The 9894-nt window shown below is 40.1% G+C and overlaps 1 protein-coding gene across 1 annotated transcript; it reads left to right on the top strand.

Moving 5' to 3' along the window:
* Window positions 1-1510: 1510 nt before the first annotated feature.
* LOC102300083 (NADH-cytochrome b5 reductase 3) lies at window positions 1511-9830 on the top strand. The gene is made up of 9 exons (XM_005923505.3): window positions 1511-1855; window positions 2157-2282; window positions 2397-2469; window positions 4472-4578; window positions 4672-4801; window positions 4878-4961; window positions 6080-6165; window positions 6299-6398; window positions 9064-9830. Exons 1-9 carry the CDS (start codon window positions 1835-1837, stop codon window positions 9234-9236), a joined length of 900 nt encoding a protein of 299 aa, XP_005923567.1. The 5' UTR covers window positions 1511-1834; the 3' UTR covers window positions 9237-9830.
* The last annotated feature ends 64 nt before the right edge of the window (window positions 9831-9894 follow it).

Below are 9894 nucleotides of genomic sequence, written 5' to 3' on the forward strand. Positions count from 1 at the left end.
TTTTCTGTTTTATTGTTGAATCATGGACTCCGACCTTAACTGAGACAAGTGAGACCTGCAGTTCTGTAATGTTGTTCTGGGGTTTTTTGTGAGCTCTTGGAGTAATTTGGGGAAGGTTCACCACTGTTCTGAGTTTTGCTTTTTGTCTATAACAGCTCTCACTGTGGTTCACTGGAGTCCCAAAACCTTAGAAATGTCTTTGTTTCTCAACTGTTTTTAGATTGTGACAGGATGTGTTTTGGTGTCATGTAGTCTGTTTCACTTTTTCACACAGGTTTTATTTAAAATATTTGTTGATTCAACAGGTCTGGCAGTAATCAGGCCTGAGTGTGGCTAGTGAAATTAAATTCAGTTTTCCAAAAGCTGTGGATAATCACAGTCTCTTCATGATTCAACAAGAGGGGCAATTACTTTTTCACACAGGGCCAGGTAGGTTTAGAAGCTTTGTTTCCCTCAATAAATGAAATCAAAAATTACATTTTGTATTCCCTCTGGGTATCTTTCTCTAACATAAAAAAATTGGTTAATGATTTCAAACATATAAGAATTACAAATATGCAAAAAAAAAAAGGGGGGGGGGGGGGACAATTTCCTCCAGCAGGACAGCTGCCTTTTTAGGATTTTGATTAATCAGGCAAACAATATCATGACAAATACAAATATGCAAAAAAAAAAAAGGGGGGGGGGGGTAATAGAAAATTCCTTTTTCACAGCACTGTAAAGCTTGTTATGCTTGTAAATAATGCTTAAGCGTAACATTATTCATGTTCATGGCTCTACTTAAAATCAGTTAGTTAAAATCATCATCAACCATCATCATATCTGCAATTTTACTGCATCATATAGAAATTTCTTAATCCATCCTAATATTGGCTGCTTTTTGTGTGCCTGAAGTGGGGCAACACATGGAAAGATTAGTGTTTGTAGGATGCATGTTTGACCTCAAAGCAGCAGCTCACTATAAGATTAAGTCAAGTGTGACGGCTACAGAAGGAAATAAACAGATGCACAATACAGATAAGCACCCGATATAACTGTATTACATGAAACGTGAACAACAGAAAAAGAGGAAGTGAGATCTACATAGCAGAGTTATGAAAGTTTTGTATTCTGCTTTCGGTTTTTTTTATTTATTTAGTTAAGTTTAACCAGTTTCACTAGGTTTGGGTTAATATCCATTTTGCATACATAAACTAGGATAATAATAAAGTCGTCATTTGTGTTTCTGTGTTTAACTAATCAATTTAGTTAAACTCATTTTGCTGCCGTATGGCCAAAAGCCACACTTTTTAATTCTGATTAGTCTCCTTCGGATGCTATTATCTTGTTTTGTGTTTTGTTTTGTTCTCTTCTAGCTTCTCCTTTTGCTTAGAAAAATTGTGCGCAGTTTAATGCTTTATCATTATTATCGTTTCAGCGTTTTATTGTGAAAATACATGTCTTTTACGTGGAAGTGACGTTTGAGGTTCGGCTTTGATAAGTTAGTGAACGTTAGCCCGTTGTATTACCGGAAGCTGAGTGTTTACATGCTTACTGTACGTTTATTCAGTGCAAATCTCGACGAAATGGACATAAAACAGCTTCAAATACACATAGAAGTGCACCAAAATATTTATATCCACCATTAATTTTATAATTAGCCTACTGGGTTTAATTTTCATATAAACGGAATTTTGTTTTTGAAAACTAAAACCGGATGTATTTATCCTTCCTGGCTGACTCGACAGCCTTACTTGACAGCTTGGACCTCCGTCACAATTAGTTGCCTTGAACTCGTTTGGGGTGTGCGCGCTATACTGACAAAGTATTTTGCATTTGTCCTCCCGGCCTGAAAATGCTCTCCTACATCATTGGCGTGAGTATACATCAATGGAAAATTATCAGGGTGCTTTTACGCCAGCTAATTTGCATGCATTAGCTCGGCTAATATTCGCTAACATTCAGTTTTTCCCCAGCTAAGTTATCCTGAGCGCTGTTTCGGGCCTGCCCACAGGAATCTTCATGACTCACTTCTCCCTGTTGCTGTCTGTGTTAAACAAAAAAACAAAAACCCGACTTAATCCAGGCAACGCCCCGCAGGGTACTCAGACAGCTGGTAGCTAATGCTAGGAGTTGGTGGTCTGAGTCATTCTCCCACTTTTGACCTTTTATCGCAGTTGATCCGAGGTGGCTTTGACAGCATCATCAACCTCATCTTCAGGCTGCTCTTCCAAAAGAAGAGACCTGCCATCACCTTAGAGGACCCCAACATTAAGTATGCACTGCGCCTGATAGATAAAGAGGTAACCGCTCAAACGCTGCACACTTGAGTGCTTGCAGAATGAAACTTGTCTGCAAACGCAGCAGATGCGTTCACGCTCACTGCTCTGTCTGTTTCTTGTTTTTTTTTTTAAAAGATTGTCAGCCATGACACAAGAAAGTTCCGCTTTGCACTGCCATCCCCTGAACACGTCCTTGGTCTCCCTATTGGTAAGTGCGCACTCACGCATATCATCACTGCCGGAGGTTTGACTGCATATCTCAAAATCTGTTCTAGCTCCTTTCCTTCTCTGTTTAAGCTAGTTTTGTTCTGATTGGCCACCCCTGGTTAACAGACGGTTTAAACAGCTGATGTAGTGCCTATTTGGAGATAGGGAATGGCAATGCATTCTGCGTAGTTCATGCCAAACCGAAACGAAGTTAGATGCCAGCAGGTGATAAGGAGGAAGACACCTAAACCTGTGATACAAACTGAATGTAAACGAAAAGGCAAAGCAGTGTTATTAGGAGGGGCTGATATGTGAGCACAAACTGTCACTTTATTTTTAGGAGGTACAGTTTCTCAAGTTGCCTAGTGTTTTGTTAAAAAAGCTGTTTGTGGTGAGCGCCTAAACCTCAGACAACTTAAGAATTGTGCATGGCTTCAAGCTCACATTCAGACTTGTTAGACTCGGCCATGCTCTCTCAGCTGCTGAGCCATGGCTCTGTGACACATGCATCACTTACTCTTAACCTCCTTAACCTGGCATCCAATTATGTGGACATCACATTTTGGGTTGTCTAGACCAAAATACTAAATTTTCCTCTACAAGGGCCTGATTTCCACTTACGAGGACATTATACTGCCTCTGTTTATCAAAATTTAAAACGAATGTCTTTATATGTGGCTCTCAATTTTCTTAGAAACAAAAATAGGGTAAAAAAAAAAAATTTTTAAATCCGGTGATTCTTTGTTTTTACATTCATCGGGTCCCAATATTCCCAAATATCCAAGCGAAATTAGGAATGCATGCCATGGAAGAGTTCAGGTCTTAGGAGGTTAAAGACACTCTATACAATTGATTTGAGTTCATATTTAATACTTTTCTGTAATATTTTCTCTTTTTGAACGTTGTGTTGAACACATTTATAAAGCATACCTTTTTAGTTGACATTTATAATTGCGCTGTGATAACAACCCTGCATGCTTTGTTTTGTAGCTGGACTAAACTGTGATGAGAATGTTAAAAATAAGTCGTTCAGATGTGAAGCAGTTTCATGTCTTTTATTACTGCTCAATGTTTTGTTACAGCACTTCATGTTATAGTGCTGCAGCAGGTGCAGGAGCTTGTAGTGCCTTTGTTCTGCATCGATGTCGGTCAGAGGTATCCACGGTGACTACTGTGTGTCTGAGGTGTTACGCTGTTGCTGCTTCCATATATTTCATCATCAACTTGGAGTTGCATGAACCTCAGTCCCATAATGGGGCGATCGTGGCTCAGGAGTTGGCAGTTCGTCTTGTAATCAGAAGGTTGCCGGTTTGAGCCCTGGCTCCGACAGTCTCTGTCATTGTGTCCTTGAGCAAGATACTTCACCCGTTGCCTAATGGTGGTCAGAGGGCCTGTGTCTGGCAGCCTCGCCTCTGTCAGTGCGCCCCAGGGCAGCTGTGGCTAAAATGTGGCTTGCAAGTGTGTGTGAATGTGTGAATGACTGATAACTTAGCTCAAAGAGTTGGCAGTTCGTCTTGTAATCAGAAGGTTGCCGGTTTGAGCCCCGGCTTGGACAGTCTCGGTCGTTGTGTCCTTGGGCAAGACACTCCGCCTACTGGTGATGGCCAGATGGCAGCCTCGCTTCTGTCTGTCAGTCTGTGGCTACAACTGTAGCTGCCTCCACCAGTGTGTGAATGTGAGAGTGAATGAATAGTGGAATTGTACAGCCCCGAAAAGCGCTATATAAATGCAATCCATTATTATTATTATTATTATTGAGTGTGTGTAAAGCGCTTTGGGGTCCTTAGGGACTAGTAAAGCGCTATACAAATACAGGCCATTTACCATAATGCATTGCATTGGTGACGTCACAATCCTGAGGTCTATTAGAGATATCCCCTCTCACAGTTACAGAGCCTTTAAAGCAGGAAATACTTGCTGTAATGGTGAATTATCATTGTTTGAGTCACATAGTATGAAATGGGTGACGTTGATGGTAAGTACATGTTTGTTTTCGTCTTCAGGGCAGCACATCTATCTCTCGGCAAAGATAGACGGGAAGCTTGTCGTCCGTCCGTACACACCAGTGTCCAGCGATGACGACAAAGGTTTTGTGGACCTGGTGGTGAAGGTAAAGATTTAAGGAAGGTTGTTTTCATGTGCATTTTAGTTTTTATATATGAAGGTGTTGATTGTTTCACATGAATTCCTCCATTTGTTTCAGATTTACTTTAAAGACATTAATCCAAAATTCCCAGAGGGCGGGAAGATGAGTCAGTACTTGGAGAGCCTCAGGATCAACGATACAATTGACTTCAGAGGACCCAGCGGCTTACTCGTTTACAAGGGCAAAGGTGAGCAGCATAACTGAACACAGTAGGTGAATCAGCTTTATCAGCTTGGTTTAATACTCTCACTTTGCATCTGCAGGTGTTTTTGCCATTCAGCCTGATAAAAAGTCCCCAGCTGAGATGAAGACTGCCAAGCATTTGGGCATGATCGCTGGAGGCACAGGTGAGGGAGCTGTTCAGTGTCAGGACCGAGGGTGGTTTTTTTCATTTGTTTGACTCAGGTGGTGTTTGTTTTTAGGGCTGATGCTGCTTATTAGTAATAAAGGTGTTTATCATTAGTTGAAGATGGAGTTTTGATGTCTAAATTTTTACAAAACTCCAACACAAATCATTCAACAAAGTGTTATTTGGACATGTGGACAGTTTCTGTAGATATTATAAGTTGAGTAGGTGTTACTCATGCAACCAGATACTATAGAGTGGTCAGAGCATTGACCACCACAGAGAGAGCGAGGCAGCTGCATTGGAGCCACAGTAATGAAATAATAACTGTTAAGGTAATTGGGGGAGTATGAATGTCAGATCTGATAAGTGTTTGAGCCAAAGTTTCCACTGCATCAGTGAAGTCATAACCCGATGTTGGGTAAAGTGGTCTGGCTCACTGCTCACTTCAGTGCCAACAGTGCTCGGCTGAAAAAATGGCGTTTGTATGGATTGAATTTGGTGCCACAGAAATCTCTAAGATATTAATTTAGCGTTCTTTGGTCTGCTCCCTTACTGCCACATCAGACAGTTCCACATATTTAGTTAGTGTTTTATTTTTCCGCCTATTTTTTTTTTTTTTTTTTTTAATGCAACCCAGAATAGATTTGTCTTCTGCTAGTCTCAAACCAGAGACATGTTAGACTAATGTGCAAACACTGACCTGGGAGATGCTGACATGTAATGTAGCATTAAAGGTTATAAAAGCCATTTTTACAACCTTTTCTAAATACAATGACATTTTTTCCCCTTCCTCTGTGCTCTATTTGTTCCAAAGTTTATTTGGGCTGTTTGCTCATCATCCACACAGGCGTTACACACTGTAGGGTCTTTACTTTAAAGTATGAAGTGCCTTTTAAGTATCTTTTGTTCTTTAAGTTGATAAAAACGCCTGAATTGAATTGCGTTGGAGAGGTTTAGGTTTGGTAAATTTGTATAAATTCTATCTAAAGTTATGCTTTTAGAAACATTTCATTTAATCGAACTTGGAGGTCCGACTGTGACCAAAGCACACATACAGCCCTGTATTTAAAGGAGCTCTGTTAATGTAACCTGAGCCTGTGCTGGGTGTTATTACAGGCATCACTCCCATGCTGCAGCTCGTCACAGCAATAATGAAAGATCCTGATGACAAAACGGTGTGTCACCTGCTGTTTGCCAACCAGGTGAGTTTTATGAACCACAATCTAATGTTTGCAGTCAGGAGGATATTTACTATGTGATAACATTTGACCTGGACTGGAGTGTAAATTTGTGTTCACGCAGTAGTTTAAAAATATCGTCTCTTCCCGTGTTCAGACTGAGAAAGACATCCTTCTGCGACCGGAGCTGGAAGATATTCAGGTCAGCCACCCGGACCGGTTCAAGCTGTGGTTCACCGTCGACAGAGCACCTGAAAGTGAGTCCTCCAACAGTAACCACCTTCACATGTGAACTTTAACTATTTCAGACAGAAACTATTTCCAGTTTTTGTACACATCTTCTCATTACCCCGGTTTATTAGCTGCAGTAATCGCCCACTAGCACAGTCCATGATATTACATGGATGTTTGTATTTGTATTGGCAGGTTGAAGACAGACTGTTTACCTGACAGGTGTAAGAAAGAATGTAATCTTAGAAAGTTAATTGCATATGAAAATGACTATTATGTCTTGTAATGTGAGAGCATCTATGAAGTATTGGTACTCTTGCACGTTCTCAAAATGTGACGCAGCAGGCTAAAGTCAAATTTTAAACTTTTTATGTACTTTGTATGCATCCTACATTTCAAAACTTCTACATTAATGTGCAAAAACAGATTGAATTTTTCTGTGTTCTTTGAATTTTTGCGGTCTAGTTTTTAACTTCTGATATAAAAACTCAATCGATCACAGTTCATACACAGTTATCACCGCAGGCTAAATACGGAAAAAGGTCACCAGCATCACTGAGGGCAAATTTCAATGGGTGAGTGGCCACAACGAGGCCGAGAGGTTTGCTGGTTCATTTGTGGTTATGCATGAGAAATTGTTCAATGTTCTTTGGTTGCAGTGAAGGATCACGTATTTGTTGTCACCAGGAAGTTGTATATCATTGCTGGATAAGAATCATTTTTAGTTAACAACAACAAAAAAATGTCCAGTACGTGGTTTTAATGTGAGAAATGATCAAGCTAGTAGTTTTGTTCAGCAGAGTCAAACATCAGAACTGAAAACAAGCAAGCAAGCATGCTACCTGTGAATGTGTTAACCACTAATCTATAGATTGAAACATGATTATACAAATATTGATTCGTTTTATAATCAGTGATGTTATTAATTGAATTTTCTGGGTTAAGGAAAATCTCAGGCTTACAGGAAGGTTTTTAAAATCTTGGATAATTATTGCTGATTTTGCACCAAAAAGATTAAATTTTTAATATCCTGGTAAAATATAGGTTCATTTTTTGATAATGGTTCAAAATACACGCTTAGCAGGAAAAAAGGCCAGCTATGAGAGAGAGAGAGAGAGAGTTAGTTTAATGATTAAACACAGTAGTGCTGTATAAACTCACTGGGAGTGAAAAGAGTTGAGGTGAAGAACCACATGATGCTCAGTGCATCATGGGGAAACTCCCCAGCAGCTTAAGGCTACAGCAGCGTAACTAAGGGAAGGTTAAGGGTCACCTGATCCAGCTGTAACTATAAGCTTGATCGAAGTTTTAAGACTAATCTTAAAAGTAGAGTGTGTGAACTTTTAGAAACTTTAAGAGTTTTAGAAACTGTAAGCCTGTAATCTGAGAGCAGCTCTGTTAGGATTAATAAGGTTCTATCAGGCTTCAGGACCTTGTATGTGAGGAGAAGGATTTTAAATCTTATATTAAACAGGGAGCTGTCCTTCTACTCCCAGCTAGTACTCACTGCATCCAGCTTTTCATCTTTAAAAAAAAAAAACCCTGATTATAATGAATTACAATAGTCCAGCCTTTTTTTTTTTCTTTAATTACTCTGAGACTATGTTTTTAATTGTAGTAATATTGCACATATGAATTAAGGCAGTCCCTTATATATGTTTAATGTGCATGCTGAAGGACCTAACCTGATCAAAAATGACTTAAACTCCTCATGGTGTTACTGGAGACCAGCGTAACGCCATCTAAGGCTACGTTCACACTGCAGGCGAAAGCGCATCAAATCCGATTTTTTTTGGACCCTATGCGACCCATATCCGATCATGGTATGACAGTGTGAACGGCACAAATCCAATCTGGGTCACTTTCGTATGTGGTACTGAATCCGATACATATCCGATGTTTTAGAAAGCGACTGCTGTTTGAACGGTCATGTCGCATTAAATCCGTCTTTTACGTCACTGACACAAGACAGACGCCAATTATCAGCTCCGGAGAAGCGCCCGATAAGACATCGCGAATGCTTCCTGGCCGTCCAGTGTAGATGTCAGTGAAACTGTTGGGAAGACAACGTTGGAGAAACGTGAACATTTTATTTGTACTGTATAATCTGCAGCTATCCTTTGAAGCACCGCTCCTCTCTAAAACAGCAATAAGGATCATATGAAAATAACAAAATAACTGTATAACTTAAAGCAAAATTGGGGAACGTAAACTCCGAAACAAGTCTTTATATTAAGGCCATCAGTCAAACAATACTGTTTGGTCTGAGTCTAAACAGAGCGTGTTGTGTGTGACGTCTTCTTTTGCGCATGCAGGCCGCTTTGAGTGTTCACACTAGAGCGCGTTTGCTGTCACATTTTATTTGTAGTGTGAACAAGCAGACAAAATCAGATTTGATCAAAAAAATCAGAATTGAGCATTAAGACCTGCAGTGTGAACGTAGCCTAAGGTAAATATCTGCTTAGACACTGGTTATGTTTGACTTTTAAGAACCAAGCACAGTAACCACAGTTGTTACTGTATCTGAATGTATGCCTGAGTGGTGGCTTGTACAGGCTGTAATGATATGACAGATAAAGTTGCTCTTATAGATGGTCACCAGTAGGTGTCGCTGCTGAACACTGAAAATGCCCCACTTTGCACCCTTTAATTCTGAGCAGCATTTTAACCTCAGGCTTTTCTGTCTTTCAGACTGGGAGTACAGCAAAGGCTTCATCAGTGAAGACATGGTGAGGGAACACCTGCCGCCTCCCAGCAACGAGACCCTCATCCTGATGTGCGGACCTCCACCGATGATCCAGTTTGCCTGCAACCCTAACCTGGATAAAGTCGGCCATGCCGACAGCCGCAGGTTCACCTTTTAGACATCGTCCATCCAGGAGTCATCATTTGGATATTTAAGGGTATCCAGTTGTCTTTTTTTTCCCCCCTTAACCTGAAAGCATTAAAGCTGTCATATCTACAGTGGGTATTGCACTATATTTAAATATGACATATTTATCATGCAAGAGAATCACAGCTTGGACCAATTCTTGTGTGTTTGGTAGGAGGTTGTGAATGTGTAGGGGGAAATGGGATGTGAAATAAGGATTTTATGATAGGATATGAAGTTTCCGGATGTTTGGCTTGAAAATGACTTCACTTTGGTTTTACTAGAAGACTCGAGGTTTACTGGCTGTTTTTTCTGAGTGCCTTAAACACCTGCAAAGATTTTATTGAATGCACGCCACAAGAATTGTGATCACTCACTTCAATACAGAATAATAGATTATTCCGTTATGGGTGTTGGGAACGTGTTACAAGTCTATACCTGTTGCTTATCTGTTGTCACGCAAGACGTGTCAGTATTTGCTCCGTTGTGATTTGTCAAACACAGCGTGGTTACTGATTTGTTTTCTGAAAGTGTGGAAAAAGTGGCTGCTTGTGTTTATGGATCATAAAGCAACAATGCTGTTGAACTATTGGTGTTTTGATCATCGTTTCTGAATCATGTTGGTCACAAGTGGATTTTAGCTTCTACCA

The sequence above is a fragment of the Haplochromis burtoni genome, unplaced genomic scaffold (genome assembly GCF_018398535.1).
Source record: "Haplochromis burtoni strain Fernald_Lab_line unplaced genomic scaffold, NCSU_Asbu1 Contig_49, whole genome shotgun sequence".
Classification (NCBI taxonomy): Eukaryota; Metazoa; Chordata; class Actinopteri; order Cichliformes; family Cichlidae; genus Haplochromis; species Haplochromis burtoni.

Bases quoted from the DNA above. Each gene is read 5' to 3' on its own strand.
- LOC102300083 (XM_005923505.3), top strand. From the start codon at position 1,835: ATGCTCTCCTACATCATTGGC. The intron at 2,470-4,471 runs GTAAGTGCGCAC...TTTCGTCTTCAG, and splicing joins CGTCCTTGGTCTCCCTATTG to GGCAGCACATCTATCTCTCG. The intron at 4,802-4,877 runs GTGAGCAGCATA...TTGCATCTGCAG, and splicing joins ACTCGTTTACAAGGGCAAAG to GTGTTTTTGCCATTCAGCCT.